General features: G+C 41.9%; 2 protein-coding genes and 4 non-coding genes across 6 annotated transcripts in view; 2 read left to right on the top strand and 4 right to left on the bottom strand.

The window, feature by feature from the left end:
- The window catches only part of cntrl (centriolin), a 42032-nt gene that overhangs the window by 23206 nt on the left and 1326 nt on the right, over positions 1 to 17500 (bottom strand). Inside the window, exons 2-3 of the mRNA XM_044333690.1 lie at positions 3524 to 3677; positions 3264 to 3352 (exon numbers count right to left, since the gene is read on the bottom strand). Coding sequence (XP_044189625.1) covers positions 3264 to 3352; positions 3524 to 3629 — 195 coding nt within the window. The 5' untranslated portion in view covers positions 3630 to 3677. The remainder of the gene's footprint in view (positions 1 to 3263; positions 3353 to 3523; positions 3678 to 17500) is intronic.
- LOC122968710 (centriolin-like) overlaps positions 4298 to 17500 on the bottom strand; it is a 50485-nt gene continuing 37282 nt past the window's right edge. Inside the window, exon 12 of the mRNA XM_044334125.1 lies at positions 4298 to 4480. Coding sequence (XP_044190060.1) covers positions 4479 to 4480 — 2 coding nt within the window. The 3' untranslated portion in view covers positions 4298 to 4478. The remainder of the gene's footprint in view (positions 4481 to 17500) is intronic.
- Positions 6038 to 6110, bottom strand: trnaa-agc. The gene has a single exon. It is a non-coding gene; the product is annotated as a tRNA-Ala (tRNA).
- Positions 9060 to 9132, top strand: trnaa-agc. The gene has a single exon. It is a non-coding gene; the product is annotated as a tRNA-Ala (tRNA).
- On the top strand, positions 16158 to 16230 carry trnaa-agc. The gene has a single exon. It is a non-coding gene; the product is annotated as a tRNA-Ala (tRNA).
- trnaa-agc lies at positions 16574 to 16646 on the bottom strand. The gene has a single exon. It is a non-coding gene; the product is annotated as a tRNA-Ala (tRNA).

Here is a 17500-nt window from a genome sequence, read left to right as displayed (position 1 = left end):
TTATACTCGGTTATACTCAGATATACTCAGTTATACTTCAGTTATACTCGGTTATACTCGGTTATACTCGGTTATACTCAGTTATACTTCAGTTATACTCGGTTATACTCGGTTATACTCGGTTATACTTCAGTTATACTCAGTTATACTCAGTTATACTCAGTTATACTTCAGTTATACTCGGTTATACTCAGATATACTCAGTTATACTTCAGTTATACTCGGTTATACTCGGTTATACTCGGTTATACTCCGGTTATACTTCGGTTATACTTCGGTTATACTCGGTTATACTCGGTTATACTCAGTTATACTCAGTTATACTCAGATATACTCAGTTATACTCAGTTATACTTCAGTTATACTCAGATATACTCAGTTATACTCAGTTATACTTCAGTTATACTCAGATATACTCAGATATACTCAGTTATACTTCAGTTATACTTCAGTTATACTCGGTTATACTCGGTTATACTTCAGTTATACTCGGTTATACTCAGTTATACTCAGTTATACTCAGATATACTCAGTTATACTCAGTTATACTTCAGTTATACTCAGATATACTCAGTTATACTCAGTTATACTTCAGTTATACTCGGATATACTCGGATATACTCGGTTATACTCGGTTATACTCGGTTATACTTCAGTTATACTCAGTTATACTCAGTTATACTCAGTTATACTTCAGTTATACTCGGTTATACTCAGATATACTCAGTTATACTCAGTTATACTCAGTTATACTTCAGTTATACTCGGTTATACTCGGTTATACTCGGTTATACTCGGTTATACTCGGTTATACTCAGTTATACTTCAGTTATACTCGGTTATACTCGGTTATACTCAGTTATACTCAGATATACTCAGTTATACTCAGTTATACTTCAGTTATACTCAGATATACTCAGTTATACTCAGTTATACTTCAGTTATACTCGGATATACTCGGATATACTCGGTTATACTCGGTTATACTCGGTTATACTTCAGTTATACTCAGTTATACTCAGTTATACTCGGTTATACTCGGTTATACTCAGATATACTCGGTTATACTCGGTTATACTCGGTTATACTCGGTTATACTCGGTTATACTCAGATATACTCGGTTATACTCGGTTATACTCGGTTATACTCGGTTATACTCAGTTATACTTCAGTTATACTCGGTTATACTCGGTTATACTCAGTTATACTCAGTTATACTCAGTTATACTTCAGTTATACTCGGTTATACTCAGATATACTCAGTTATACTCAGTTATACTTCAGTTATACTCGGTTATACTCGGTTATACTCGGTTATACTCAGTTATACTTCAGTTATACTCGGTTATACTCGGTTATACTCGGTTATACTCGGTTATACTTCAGTTATACTCGGTTATACTCGGTTATACTCGGTTATACTCAGTTATACTTCAGTTATACTCGGTTATACTCGGTTATACTCGGTTATACTCGGTTATACTCAGATATACTCAGATATACTCGGTTATACTCGGTTATACTCGGTTATACTTCAGTTATACTCAGTTATACTCAGTTATACTCAGTTATACTCAGTTATACTTCAGTTATACTCGGTTATACTCAGATATACTCAGTTATACTCAGTTATACTCAGTTATACTTCAGTTATACTCGGTTATACTCAGTTATACTCCAGTTATACTCAGTTATACTCAGTTATACTCAGTTATACTTCAGTTATACTCGGTTATACTCGGTTATACTCGGTTATACTCCGGTTATACTCCGGTTATACTTCGGTTATACTCGGTTATACTCGGTTATACTCGGTTATACTCGGTTATACTCAGTTATACTTCAGTTATACTCAGTTATACTTCAGTTATACTCGGTTATACTCAGTTATACTCAGTTATACTCAGTTATACTTCAGTTATACTCGGTTATACTCGGTTATACTCGGTTATACTCAGTTATACTCAGTTATACTCAGTTATACTCAGTTATACTTCAGTTATACTCGGTTATACTCGGTTATACTCGGTTATACTCGGTTATACTCGGTTATACTCAGTTATACTTCAGTTATACTCGGTTATACTCGGTTATACTCAGTTATACTCAGTTATACTCAGATATACTCAGTTATACTCAGTTATACTCAGTTATACTCAGATATATTCAGTTATACTTCAGTTATACTTCAGTTATACTCAGTTATACTCAGTTATACTGTACGCCACACAGACAGAAACACACTGTTTGCTTTCCACTTTAAGTTTTACATATGTGGATTCTGAGAGAACACGTCTGAACAAAAACACTTAAAAAAGGTGAAATATATATTTCTTAAAAAGCATCTCACTAACCTGGTTATTATTTTCTGTTATTAGTGCTATTTGTTTTGAGTGTCTGCAACTTCATCAGCACCTGTCATTTTTTTTAAAGGACTCATATTCTGCACATTTCCAGCCTCTATATTTATATTCTGAGGCTCTACTGGAATAAAAACTCCTTATTGATCTTCTACTGGTCCTTTATGCAGCCCCTCAGTTCAGCCTCTGTCTGAAACAGGCTGTTTTAGCTCCTGTCTCTTTAAGGCCCCGCCTCCTGATGAGCCCACTCTGTTCTGATTGGTCAGCTTTCAGGAAGCTTCCTCCGGCTCCGGAGGCTACGTAAACAAACTATAGTAGCAGGATTTCACTTCTTCTTCTCCTTCTTTACTCCAAATGTCAACTTCTCAAATCCATCCGTACATGTTGGAGCTGAACAACACATGGAAACACCTTAGCAACTACATAGCAACAACCGTAGCAACTACCTTAGCAACAGCCTTAGCAACAGCCTTAACAACAACCTTAGAAACCACCTTAGCAACAACCATAGCAACTACTTTAGCAACAGCCTTAGCAACAGCCTTAACAACAGCCTTAGAAACCACCTTAGCAACAACCTTAGCAACCACCACAGCAACCACCTTAGCAACAACCTTAGCAACCACCTAGCAACCAAGGCAACAGAGCAGACGGCCGTTAAGCTTGTCAGCGAGGTAGAAAAAGTGTTGCATCCGAAGGTCAGAGCAGGTTGAAGCCCTGACTTTTGACTTGCAGGCAGCGTTTCTTCATACGTTCATTTTAAGTTTTGGAACTTTGACCATGTTTAACATCCGACATCAGAACAGGAAATAAATAACAGAAAACCACAATAAGCAGAATATGTGTCCTTTCAGTGTTTTGGGGATGTTTTACATGTTTATTAGAGATGGAAGAGTCTCTACCTGCTCTCTGAGGGATCTCAGATACTCCTGAAGTCCAGAAATGATTCCCTCCAAATCCCTCTGAAGAGCTTCATTAGCCAAAATCTGACCTGGAGGAGGAAGAGGAGGAGGAGAGGAAGAGGAGGAGAGCAGGAGAGGAGGAGGAGGAGGAGGAGGAGAGGAAGAGGAGGAGGAGGAATCATTTTATTAACTTTACCAAACAGCCAATCACAGGACTCCAGTCTGAGAGAGGTTCTGGGATTGGTCAGTTCTCTCCTCACCGTCGGTCAGCTGTTGCTCCAGCTCTTTGATCTCCTGTGTCTCCATGGCGATGCGTGTCAGCATGTCGTCGAGGCGACCCTCCAGCTCGCTCTGCTTCCTGCTCATCCTGTCCAACAGCTGTCTCACACTGGCCAACCGGGACGTCACACGGGCCTGGGAGGGAGACGTCAGCCAATCAGAACAGGTACAGAAAAAATACTGTGTTCCTATTGGTTACTAATAATCATAATGTTATAATAATATGAGTTTCCTAAAGGGTCATTTCACTGAAAGTTCAGTTTACTGGTCCCGTTAGTTCTCCGCCTGTGGAAATCTGTGCTTTTTTTGTCATTTTTTAAAAATAATAAACTTTATTTATAATATTATAAGTTGGGAACAACAGCACATAATGCCAGGGAACGATATAAAATACATAAACTAAATCTGACATTTGAATAAATTAGAAAATTATATTTTAAAATGTATATAAATAATCAAATGAATAAAATCAGTAATATAAAAAAAATAATAGAAGCAACTTATTATATCAGTTAAAAAGTCTGATGGTTTTCATAGATGATCAAATGGTTTCCAGATAATTCTGAAAGACAGATGGTTTACGTACGTTACATTAACATTTCAGAGGAATTATTATGCTTTTCCTTATTTTCAGATGTTCAGAGTGTCGATAATGAAGTAAAGGTCTGTAGCAGCTTCAACCTGCTCTGAATGTTCGGTTTTCTGATGTTTTTTCTACTTTCAACCCGAACTGACGTCAGCTGGTGATTTCTTTATCTGCTCCACGCACAGCTCTTCATCAAACATCATCATCACTGCGGCTGCTGTTCCTCCCGCCATTATTTCTGACTGATCCGCTCAACAAACAGCACCAAATATCTCCATGTGTTGTTCTGTCGACTGGTTTTTACTGCTGCTAACGAAGCTCCGCCGATTCCACAAGGAACACTTTTCATTTCCTGTAAATTTTTCACAATAAAAGTGTCTGTTATTTAGTCATTTAAAAGCTTTTAATATGAAACAGTGAAGCAGGAAATGTTGGGTTTGCATCGGCGGTAACTAAACACGACTGATACGGCTGACGACCAATCAGAACAGAGTGGGCTCATCGGGAGGCGGGGCTTAAAGACACAGGAACTACAACAGCCTGTTAGAGACATAAAGGGCCAGTTTAAGATAAATAAAGAGTTTTTATCTGTAAATATAATAAATAATGTCAAGCAAATAAATAATAGGCTTTGCCTTTATATACATTGATAATGCAGTAATATTATATGCTCTTATTAAACTTTATCTACTGAGTTTAAAGGTTCATTGTTGACATTTTCATTTATTGTAAAGTGTCAGTTCTGTATTATATGATTGTTATTATTTTATGGTCAGTGGGTTTTTTGTATACTGTCATTATTATGGAAAACATGATCACCAGACTAAGAAAGTTTGTTTTTTCTGACCTTTGAGTTGAAGGGAGTGACATTTATGACACTGTGCCGCCACGCTTCAGTGGTGACGGCAAGAATAAGCGTGCACGCCGACATCTTTATTAAAGTGAATTAGTGATGAAGCAACCTCATCATGCATGAATCATACATCAATAAAAGACTAAATTTACATGATGAAGATACACAGAAACAGAAATGCATTGTAAAAATAGCACATTGTCAATATTTTAGAGAAACGTTTTCACTGTTTGTTACATTGAAATATTCCTGCTGACACCAATGATGTGTAAACAAGCAAACAACAGTAAACAAGCTGAGACAGAGCAGAGCAGAAAGGGTTAAAAGTCTCCTGGAGAATGCGGGCATCGATCCCGCTACCTCTCACATGCTAAGCGAGCGCTCTACCATTTGAGCTAATTCCCCTGTGCTCCCTCCTCCTCCTCCTCCTCCTCCTCCTCCTCCTCCTCCTCCTCCTCCTCCTCCTCCTCCTCCTCCTCCTCCTCCTCCTCCTCCTCCTCCTCCTCCTCCTCCTCCTCCTCCTCCTCCTCCTCCTCCTCCTCCTCCTCCTCCTCCTCCTCCTCCTCCTCCTCCTCCTCCTCCTCCTCCTCCTCCTCCTCCTCCTCTCCAGAGTTCAGGCCCCTCCCCCACTTTTACAGTTTAAAGCTTCATTGCTGATGTTTGCAACAGTAGTTTGAATTATTTATCATAAAGTATCAGGTCTTTATCAGGGATATTATAGGTCATTTTAGGGTTAGTGCTTTATAATCAAACATTATAAGTGGCTTTTTTGAATACTTCCATTATTATGGAAAGCATGATCACATGTTTAATCACAACTTATTTATTAAATGATACACATTTATATCAATGAAGAGAATATCATTTCTATACTTGCATTGTGTTCCAAACCTATTTTTAGCTGATTATACATGTTTACTTTTACTGAAGTGAAACTGTGTGCAGGACTTTTCCTGCTCATGTAGTATATTGTATGTTGCATTGAAGTATTTCTGCTTTGACTACTCTGTTCCCAGTAAACATGCTCAGACAGAGCAGAAAGGGTTAAAAGTCTCCTGGAGAATGCGGGCATCGATCCCGCTACCTCTCGCATGCTAAGCGAGCGCTCTACCATTTGAGCTAATTCCCCTGTGCTCCCTCCTCTTCCACTCCCCCTCCCCCTCCCGCCTGCATGTTCCTGTTTCTGCAGCAGGGAGCAGATCTCTGCTGCTCAGTGTCTCTACATTACTCTGCATGTCTGTCTGTGTTCTCGTGGTAACGTGGTGACTAATAAAAAATGATTCTGCTACTTTATAAAATCAGTGTGTTTACAGGCACTTCATTAACCGCAAGCTTTCTTAAATATCGAACCCTAAAACAATATGAACTGTGTTTCTAATCAGTGAACATGTGCAGACAGAGGAGGCATCACAGCAGCAGGTTTAATGTAAAGATCATTACAAAATAAACGTTTAAAGACGTTTAAATCAGAACATTACCACCACTAAACATTTCACTATTAGTAACATTTGGACACAATCATGCTGTGAGCTGTGAGATTACTGACCTGCTGCTTGTATTGATAGATTTAATCAGCAGCTCCCAAACTGGATCTGCACCGTAAGAACTTTGAGGACACCTCAGAGATGCTGCTTGGAAGTTTCATGTTTTTGTTGTTTTTAGAGGTTCTCAAGGTGAAGTTGAGGTCAAAGAGCCTCACCAGTTATTATTTATGTATTTGTTTGTTTATGTGTTGTAGTGTTAATTGTTGGGAGATGATTAATGGTTAATGTTTTTGCAAATTAATTCACACGTTCACACTTTGTTTTTTTCAACTGTTTGTGACAAAATAAAATCTCAAATCCAACGGTTCTACTAAAATCTGCTAAATGTTTCTTTCAGCCTGTTTGAGGTGGTTTCAGGTTGTTTTAATGTGTTCTATGAGCTTCTTCATGCTCAAAAACAATCTTTGTTATCTTAAATGAATATTGTTTATCATATTACAAGCAAAAAAACATTCTGGATCACCGCTGAATAATCAGATTACTACAGTATCCTACTGAGTAACCTGATTACTCAGTAATCTCTCCCTTGTTCACTCGTCCTGATATATCAGACGCTCGTATGTTTACTGTGTAGTCAGACTCACTCATCACTGTCATCTATAAACTGTGGTGCAGAGAGAAGTGAACATGTTTTAACATCATTGTAGATTCTAATTTCACACATTCAAACTAAACAGAAATCTGCAGCCACGTCACTCCACATGTTTCCGACGTGTCTGTAATGATCCAGTAATCAGCCTCTAGAGGTTGATATGAACAGCTGTCACACTGAGGTGGCAGCGTTTTACTCACTTCTTATTTCATCTAAATGGACTCTGTTCATAACCTGTGATGAAAAGTCACAGACAGACAGGCTGCTTCATCAGCTGCTTTCTGCTTCACTTCCTGCTGCTCATGTATCAGGATGTCGTGAGCTGCATTCACACCAAACACCGACTGAATGAATGTTCACAGCTGACTCAACAACAAGACTTTAAACTGTGTCGTCATCTCAGAGATCTCATAAGTTAGTAAAGCCTGAAACATCATTGATAGGTGACATCGTTAGTTTACAATATTCATTCTGTCCTCCATCATGTCACAGAGTCGTCTACCATCGCCCGACTCAGCGCAGCGCCAGACGACATCATTCTGTGTTACAGCAACATTTATGTTTTTATGTATTTATGAGTTTCATGTTGAGGCGTCTTCCACACAGTGATGATGTCAGTCTGAGCAGCGAGCACACTAACGTAAACTGTCTGTACAATATCTCATAAACAAAGTATTAGATCTGTATATCAAGAAGCTACTGATGCTTCAGGATGAGAGTCACACAGCTGTAAACAATGCAGCTAATCTGTCAAGAAATAAGCAGGATCAGCTGTGCAGTATTATAGTTATACTTAATAAAGTAAACTGAGTTATATAAAAGCACTGGAACAGCAACTAACCATTATTTGATCATGAATAGTTTAAACGTTGTTTTCTCTGATCAACAGTCCGAAACACAAAATATTCAGTTTACGACAAATAAAAGTATAAAATCAACACATCTGAGAAAACGAAGGCAGCAAATCTAAAAATGACTGAAACAATTAATCAATTATCAAAATAGTTGCTGATTAATTTCCTGTTGATCGACGTATTGATTAAGTGACTGATGAAAGAAGAACAAAGACATAAAATACAAGTTTTCTGTCTAATATATTTTTAAGGAACATTTCTCATAATCACTGATGACAGGATGTGATATATATATATAATGTTATTTTCCTGCCTGTTGATTAATGACATAAGAGACACATTTAACACTGACTTTGTTCTCAGCGTGTTTGTTTCTATGTTAGTTCATAACTGGATTCTGCAGCTGTGTGCTGTGAACTCACAGTGTGATGAAGGATCAGTTCAGTCTAACCGTCTGCTTCTGATTCTCCGTCCTCCACCCCAGAGACCACAGGGGGCTGCTGGGTAACATCCTGCATGTCCTCCCCCCTCCTCCTCTTCCTCTCGTCTGTCAGTCCTCAGTAAACAACAACATTTCACCTTCTCCTCTCTGCACTAAACATCTCTCAGTCCATCTCTCCACTCTGAACTCCGGTCTGTGTTTTCCTCTCTTCTGTCTTCTCTCCGTTACAAACTTCCCTTCCTCTCCTGCTCTCTCTCTCTCTCCTTTCTTTGAATCAACACAGGAAATCTTTCTTGCAGCCAATCAGAGGGACAGCTGCAGAGTGACAGGCCAACCAGGCCAATGGGAGCCAGTTAAAGTTGGTAAGCCCCGCCCCTCAGAGGGGGGATCCCTGGGGGAGGAGTCAGAGGTTCTTAAAGAGAGGACGACCTGTTGCTGCTGTTAGAGACCAGTGTTTGTACACCACAGTTAGTCTTTGCTGTCAGCACAGAAGACAAGCAGGAGAAGAAAGAGACTCACTGCAGGGTTTAAAGAGACGACTGCAGCTTCTCACTGCTGCTGTTTCACTGCATGTTTGTTTTCAGGGGAAGAAGCAGGACGAGGGTCAGCAGGAGGAGGAGGGTCAGCAGGAGGAGGAGGGAGCACAGGGGAATTAGCTCAAATGGTAGAGCGCTCGCTTAGCATGCGAGAGGTAGCGGGATCGATGCCCGCATTCTCCAGGAGACTTTTAACCCTTTCTGCTCTGTCTGAGCATGTTTACTGGGAACAGAGTAGTCAAAGCAGAAATACTTCAATGCAACATACAATATACTACATGAGCAGGAAAAGTCCTGCACACAGTTTCACTTCAGTAAAAGTAAACATGTATAATCAGCTAAAAATAGGTTTGGAACACTATGCAAGTATAGAAATGATATTCTCTTCATTGATATAAATGTGTATCATTTAATAAATAAGTTGTGATTAAACATGTGATCATGCTTTCCATAATAATGGAAGTATTCAAAAAAGCCACTTATAATGTTTGATTATAAAGCACTAACCCTAAAATGACCTATAATATCCCTGATAAAGACCTGATACTTTATGATAAATAATTCAAACTACTGTTGCAAACATCAGCAATGAAGCTTTAAACTGTAAAAGTGGGGGAGGGGCCTGAACTCTGGAGAGGAGGAGGAGGAGGAGGAGGAGGGAGCACAGGGGAATTAGCTCAAATGGTAGAGCGCTCGCTTAGCATGTGAGAGGTAGCGGGATCGATGCCCGCATTCTCCAGGAGACTTTTAACCCTTTCTGCTCTGCTCTGTCTGAGCTTGTTGAATGGAAACAGCAACAGAACAAGAAGTGTTAAAAAAAAGTAAAAGAAGAAATACTCCATTACAATTAAAAGTCCTAAATCTTACTAAAGTAAAGGTTTTGTTGGCAAAATGTACTTAAAACATCAGAATAAATCCTTATAATGTAGAATGACTGCTTCTGTAGTTATATTATTATGTCGTTTATATTATTGTTTATTAATACAGATTCCTGAAAGTATAAGTAGCATTAAAATGCAGCTCAGTTTATTTACTTTATATGCTGTTCAGAAGTTTAAGCTTTAGAAATACATCATATACTTTATGTTTTCTGTGTGAAATGTGAATCTGTAGAGTAATTATGGTAGTCAAATAAATATAGTGCATTAAAAAGTACAATATTATACATTGTTTTCTTAATATTGTCTGAAATGTAGTGACAGTTTGATTAGTTACCCGACGTGACCACGAGGAGACGGTCAGGTCAGACATGGAGACGCCAGCTGTGTCTCAGTTCAGGGGCTGCATGCTTCAAACAACGCGGTCTACTACGGCGTTGTTAAATGTGACGGTCTGGTCTACTGCGGCGTTGTTAAATGTGACGGTCTGGTCTACTGCGGCGTTGTTAAATGAGACGGTCTGGTCTACTGCGGCGTTGTTAAATGTGACGGTCTGGTCTACTACGGCGTTGTTAAATGAGACTGTCTGGTCTACTACGGCGTTGTTAAATGTGACGGTCTGGTCTACTACGGCGTTGTTAAATGAGACGGTCTGGTCTACTACGGCGTTGTTAAATGTGACTGTCTGGTCTACTACGGCGTTGTTAAATGAGACGGTCTGGTCTACTACGGCGTTGTTAAATGAGACGATCTGGTCTACTGCGGCGTTGTTAAATGTGACTGTCTGGTCTACTACGGCGTTGTTAAATGTGACGGTCTGGTCTACTACGGCGTTGTTAAATGAGATGGTCTGGTCTACTACGGCGTTGTTAAATGAGACGGTCTGGTCTACTACGGCGTTGTTAAATGAGACGGTCTGGTCTACTGCGGCGTTGTTAAATGAGACGGTCTGGTCTACTGCGGAGTTGTTAAATGAGACGGTCTGGTCTACTACGGCGTTGTTAAATGAGACGGTCTGGTCTACTACGGCGTTGTTAAATGAGACGGTCTGGTCTACTGCGGCGTTGTTAAATGAGACGGTCTGGTCTACTGCGGAGTTGTTAAATGAGACGGTCTGGTCTACTACGGCGTTGTTAAATGAGACGGTCTGGTCTACTACGGCGTTGTTAAATGAGACGGTCTGGTCTACTGCGGCGTTGTTAAATGAGACGGTCTGGTCTACTACGGAGTTGTTAAATGAGACGGTCTGGTCTACTACGGCGTTGTTAAATGTGACGGTCTGGTCTACTACGGCGTTGTTAAATGAGACGGTCTGGTCTACTACGGCGTTGTTAAATGAGACGGTCTGGTCTACTACGGCGTTGTTAAATGAGACGGTCTGGTCTACTGCGGCGTTGTTAAATGTGACGGTCTGGTCTACTACGGCGTTGTTAAATGTGACGGTCTGGTCTACTACGGCGTTGTTAAATGAGACGGTCTGGTCTACTGCGGCGTTGTTAAATGTGACGGTCTGGTCTACTACGGCGTTGTTAAATGAGACGGTCTGGTCTACTACGGCGTTGTTAAATGAGACGGTCTGGTCTACTGCGGCGTTGTTAAATGTGACGGTCTGGTCTACTACGGCGTTGTTAAATGTGACGGTCTGGTCTACTACGGCGTTGTTAAATGAGACGGTCTGGTCTACTACGGCGTTGTTAAATGTGACGGTCTGGTCTACTACGGCGTTGTTAAATGTGACAGTCTGGTCTACTGCGGCGTTGTTAAATGTGACGGTCTGGTCTACTACGGCGTTGTTAAATGTGACGGTCTGGTCTACTGCGGCGTTGTTAAATGTGACGGTCTGGTCTACTGCGGCGTTGTTAAATGTGACGGTCTGGTCTACTACGGCGTTGTTAAATGTGACGGTCTGGTCTACTACGGCGTTGTTAAATGTGACAGTCTGGTCTACTGCGGCGTTGTTAAATGTGACAGTCTGGTCTACTGCGGCGTTGTTAAATGTGACAGTCTGGTCTACTGCGGCGTTGTTAAATGTGACGGTCTGGTCTACTGCGGCGTTGTTAAATGTGACAGTCTGGTCTACTACGGCGTTGTTAAATGTGACGGTCTGGTCTACTACGGCGTTGTTAAATGAGACGGTCTGGTCTACTACGGCGTTGTTAAATGAGACGGTCTGGTCTACTACGGCGTTGTTAAATGAGACGGTCTGGTCTACTACGGCGTTGTTAAATGAGACGGTCTGGTCTACTACGGCGTTGTTAAATGTGACGGTATGGTCTACTACGGCGTTGTTAAATGAGACGGTCTGGTCTACTACGGCGTTGTTAAATGTGACGGTCTGGTCTACTACGGCATTGTTAAATGAGACGGTCTGGTCTACTACGGCATTGTTAAATGTGACGGTCTGGTCTACTACGGCGTTGTTAAATGAGACGGTCTGGTCTACTACGGCGTTGTTAAATGAGACGGTCTGGTCTACTACGGCGTTGTTAAATGTGACGGTCTGGTCTACTACGGCGTTGTTAAATGTGACGGTCTGGTCTACTACGGCATTGTTAAATGAGACGGTCTGGTCTATGGAGGCGTTGTTAAATGTGACGGTCTGGTCTACTACGGCGTTGTTAAATGTGACAGTCTGGTCTACTGCGGTGTTGTTAAATGTGACAGTCTGGTCTACTGCGGCGTTGTTAAATGTGACAGTCTGGTCTACTGCGGCGTTGTTAAATGTGACAGTCTGGTCTACTGCGGCGTTGTTAAATGTGACGGTCTGGTCTACTGCGGCGTTGTTAAATGTGACAGTCTGGTCTACTACGGCGTTGTTAAATGTGACGGTCTGGTCTACTACGGCGTTGTTAAATGAGACGGTCTGGTCTACTACGGCGTTGTTAAATGAGACGGTCTGGTCTACTACGGCGTTGTTAAATGAGACGGTCTGGTCTACTACGGCGTTGTTAAATGAGACGGTCTGGTCTACTACGGCGTTGTTAAATGTGACGGTATGGTCTACTACGGCGTTGTTAAATGAGACGGTCTGGTCTACTACGGCGTTGTTAAATGTGACGGTCTGGTCTACTACGGCATTGTTAAATGAGACGGTCTGGTCTACTACGGCATTGTTAAATGTGACAGTCTGGTCTACTACGGCGTTGTTAAATGAGACGGTCTGGTCTACTACGGCGTTGTTAAATGAGACGGTCTGGTCTACTACGGCGTTGTTAAATGTGACGGTCTGGTCTACTACGGCGTTGTTAAATGTGACGGTCTGGTCTACTACGGCGTTGTTAAATGAGACGGTCTGGTCTATGGAGGCGTTGTTAAATGTGACGGTCTGGTCTACTACGGCGTTGTTAAATGTGACAGTCTGGTCTACTGCGGTGTTGTTAAATGTGACAGTCTGGTCTACTGCGGCGTTGTTAAATGTGACAGTCTGGTCTACTGCGGCGTTGTTAAATGTGACGGTCTGGTCTACTGCGGCGTTGTTAAATGTGACAGTCTGGTCTACTACGGCGTTGTTAAATGTGACGGTCTGGTCTACTACGGCGTTGTTAAATGAGACGGTCTGGTCTACTGCGGCGTTGTTAAATGTGACAGTCTGGTCTACTACGGCGTTGTTAAATGTGACGGTCTGGTCTACTACGGCGTTGTTAAATGAGACGGTCTGGTCTACTACGGCGTTGTTAAATGTGACGGTATGGTCTACTACGGCGTTGTTAAATGAGACGGTCTGGTCTACTACGGCGTTGTTAAATGTGACGGTCTGGTCTACTACGGCGTTGTTAAATGTGACGGTATGGTCTACTACGGCGTTGTTAAATGAGACGGTCTGGTCTACTACGGCGTTGTTAAATGTGACGGTATGGTCTACTACGGCGTTGTTAAATGTGACGGTCTGGTCTACTACGGCGTTGTTAAATGTGACGGTCTGGTCTACTACGGCGTTGTTAAATGAGACGGTCTGGTCTACTACGGCGTTGTTAAATGAGACGGTCTGGTCTACTACGGCGTTGTTAAATGAGACGGTCTGGTCTACTACGGCGTTGTTAAATGAGACGGTCTGGTCTACTACGGCGTTGTTAAATGAGACGGTCTGGTCTACTACGGCGTTGTTAAATGTGACGGTATGGTCTACTACGGCGTTGTTAAATGAGACGGTCTGGTCTACTACGGCGTTGTTAAATGTGACGGTATGGTCTACTACGGCGTTGTTAAATGTGACGGTCTGGTCTACTACGGCGTTGTTAAATGTGACAGTCTGGTCTACTACGGCGTTGTTAAATGAGACGGTCTGGTCTACTACGGCGTTGTTAAATGAGACGGTCTGGTCTACTACGGCGTTGTTAAATGTGACGGTCTGGTCTACTACGGCATTGTTAAATGTGACAGTCTGGTCTACTACGGCGTTGTTAAATGAGACGGTCTGGTCTACTACGGCGTTGTTAAATGAGACGGTCTGGTCTACTACGGCGTTGTTAAATGTGACGGTCTGGTCTACTACGGCGTTGTTAAATGTGACGGTCTGGTCTACTACGGCATTGTTAAATGAGACGGTCTGGTCTATGGAGGCGTTGTTAAATGTGACGGTCTGGTCTACTACGGCGTTGTTAAATGAGACGGTCTGGTCTACTACGGCGTTGTTAAATGTGACGGTCTGGTCTATGGAGGCGTTGTTAAATGTGACGGTCTGGTCTACTACGGCATTGTTAAATGAGACGGTCTGGTCTACTGCGGCGTTGTTAAATGTGACGGTCTGGTCTACTACGGCATTGTTAAATGTGACGGTCTGGTCTACTACGGCGTTGTTAAATGAGACGGTCTGGTCTACTACGGCATTGTTAAATGAGACGGTCTGGTCTATGGAGGCGTTGTTAAATGTGACGGTCTGGTCTACTACGGCGTTGTTAAATGAGACGGTCTGGTCTATGGAGGCGTTGTTAAATGTGACGGTCTGGTCTACTACGGCATTGTTAAATGAGACGGTCTGGTCTACTGCGGCGTTGTTAAATGTGACGGTCTGGTCTACTGCGGCGTTGTTAAATGAGACGGTCTGGTCTACTACGGCGTTGTTAAATGTGACGGTCTGGTCTACTACGGCGTTGTTAAATGTGACGGTCTGGTCTACTGCGGCGTTGTTAAATGTGACGGTCTGGTCTACTACGGCGTTGTTAAATGAGACGGTCTGGTCTACTACGGCGTTGTTAAATGTGACGGTCTGGTCTACTACGGCGTTGTTAAATGTGACGGTCTGGTCTACTACGGCGTTGTTAAATGTGACGGTCTGGTCTACTACGGCGTTGTTAAATGTGACGGTCTGGTCTACTACGGCATTGTTAAATGAGACGGTCTGGTCTATGGAGGCGTTGTTAAATGTGACGGTCTGGTCTACTACGGCGTTGTTAAATGAGACGGTCTGGTCTATGGAGGCGTTGTTAAATGTGACGGTCTGGTCTATGGAGGCGTTGTTAAATGTGACGGTCTGGTCTACAGAGGTGTCATGAAGCGTCGCTACTTTCGCCTACAAACCTCTGCAGCTGCAGCTGACAATCAGACAGCACCAACTGGCAGTTAGGCCGCGAAGGATCCATCCATTGGATCCTCTAACTTTGTGCTGAGAAGAGCACATTTCCTCTGAAGGAGCCTTTGAATTGAGACAGCCTTGGTCGCGCTGCTGTGATGCATTTGGTCTTCAAATGCAGAAGGATGAAGATCCTGAACTGAGACGCAGCTGCTGAGCAGCAGAGGTCACAGGACATGTAGGCGGGAGGGGGAGTGGAGGAGGAGGGAGCACAGGGGAATTAGCTCAAATGGTAGAGCGCTCGCTTAGCATGTGAGAGGTAGCGGGATCGATGCCCGCATTCTCCAGGAGACTTTTAACCCTTTCTGCTCTGTCTGAGCATGTTTACTGGGAACAGAGTAGTCAAAGCAGAAATACTTCAATGCAACATACAATATACTACATGAGCAGGAAAAGTCCTGCACACAGTTTCACTTCAGTAAAAGTAAACATGTATAATCAGCTAAAAATAGGTTTGGAACACAATGCAAGTATAGAAATGATATTCTCTTCATTGATATAAATGTGTATCATTTAATAAATAAGTTGTGATTAAACATGTGATCATGCTTTCCATAATAATGGAAGTATTCAAAAAAGCCACTTATAATGTTTGATTATAAAGCACTAACCCTAAAATGACCTATAATATCCCTGATAAAGACCTGATACTTTATGATAAATAATTCAAACTACTGTTGCAAACATCAGCAATGAAGCTTTAAACTGTAAAAGTGGGGAAGGGGCCTGAACTCTGGAGAGGAGGAGGAAGAGGGAGCACAGGGGAATTAGCTCAAATGGTAGAGCGCTCGCTTAGCATGCGAGAGGTAGCGGGATCGATGCCCGCATTCTCCAGGAGACTTTTAACCCTTTCTGCTCTGTCATCAGTAGTAGAAATCCTTTCACATTACAGTCAGACATATAAACAAGATAACTATAACTGGCTTTCAGTTTTAGTTGGATTACAGATGGTTATTTAGATATGAGAGCGTAATGAATGTAATGATCTTTCCACACTGACAGGTTCACGCAAGCTATATTAGCCCGGGTCGGTGCGATGAAACACGTCTCCACGACAACCTCACAGCAGGGGAGGACCGTGGCGAGAGAAGGAACATCAGATTCTGCATCTTAAAACCTTTTAACATGTTTTCTCTCCAGACAGAACAGAGCAGAGCAGAAAGGGTTAAAAGTCTCCTGGAGAATGCGGGCATCGATCCCGCTACCTCTCGCATGCTAAGCGAGCGCTCTACCATTTGAGCTAATTCCCCTGTGCTCCCTCCTCCTCCTCCTCCTCCTCTCCAGAGTTCAGGCCCCTCCCCCACTTTTACAGTTTAAAGCTTCATTGCTGATGTTTGCAACAGTAGTTTGAATTATTTATCATAAAGTATCAGGTCTTTATCAGGGATATTATAGGTCATTTTAGGGTTAGTGCTTTATAATCAAACATTATAAGTGAATACTTCCATTATTATGGAAAGCATGATCACATGTGTAATCAGAACCTTATTGGGCAAATAAAATCAATAACCAATGGATAAAGAATACCTTGAGAATATGGTCAAAACTCTCCACGTCAACATCTAGAGCAGTGAAGATTGCAAATAACACTGATTTTCCTCCATCCAGATTAGGAGCAGGATTCAAAAAATGGCAAGAAAAAGGTTTGATTATGCTGAGCCAGCTGTTTGAAGGAGTTCTAATGTCCTTCGAATAACTTCAGCGTAGATACAATCTTTCAACTCATGATTCCTTTAAGTATCTACAGTTGAGACATTATCTGCAGACACACCAAGAATGGGATAAACTATGCACCACACTATCAAATATAGAGCGTTTTATCATGCTGACAATTCAAGTAACCATCAAAAAGAAGATCATATAACACATATATGAGATACTACGAGACAATCCCAGGGATAATAGTCTGGATGTTCAGGAAAAGTGGGAATTAGAAATGAACACAGTAATTACAGACGAGGAGTGGGAGCCGTCATGTAGAGGAGGGACACGAGGTAACCAAAAGCCCCACGTAGACGGAGTTTGAATGGAAAATTAAAATGAGATGTTTTAGGACACCTCTTGTTTCTTCAAAATGCGGGGGCACCTCGGGTCATCGCTGGAG

Source organism: Thunnus albacares, chromosome 2, assembly GCF_914725855.1.
Source record: "Thunnus albacares chromosome 2, fThuAlb1.1, whole genome shotgun sequence".
In the NCBI taxonomy this organism is placed as follows: Eukaryota; Metazoa; Chordata; class Actinopteri; order Scombriformes; family Scombridae; genus Thunnus; species Thunnus albacares.
The sequence above is the reverse complement of the archived record's forward strand: the minus strand, read 5'-3'. Positions and strand labels throughout refer to the sequence as shown.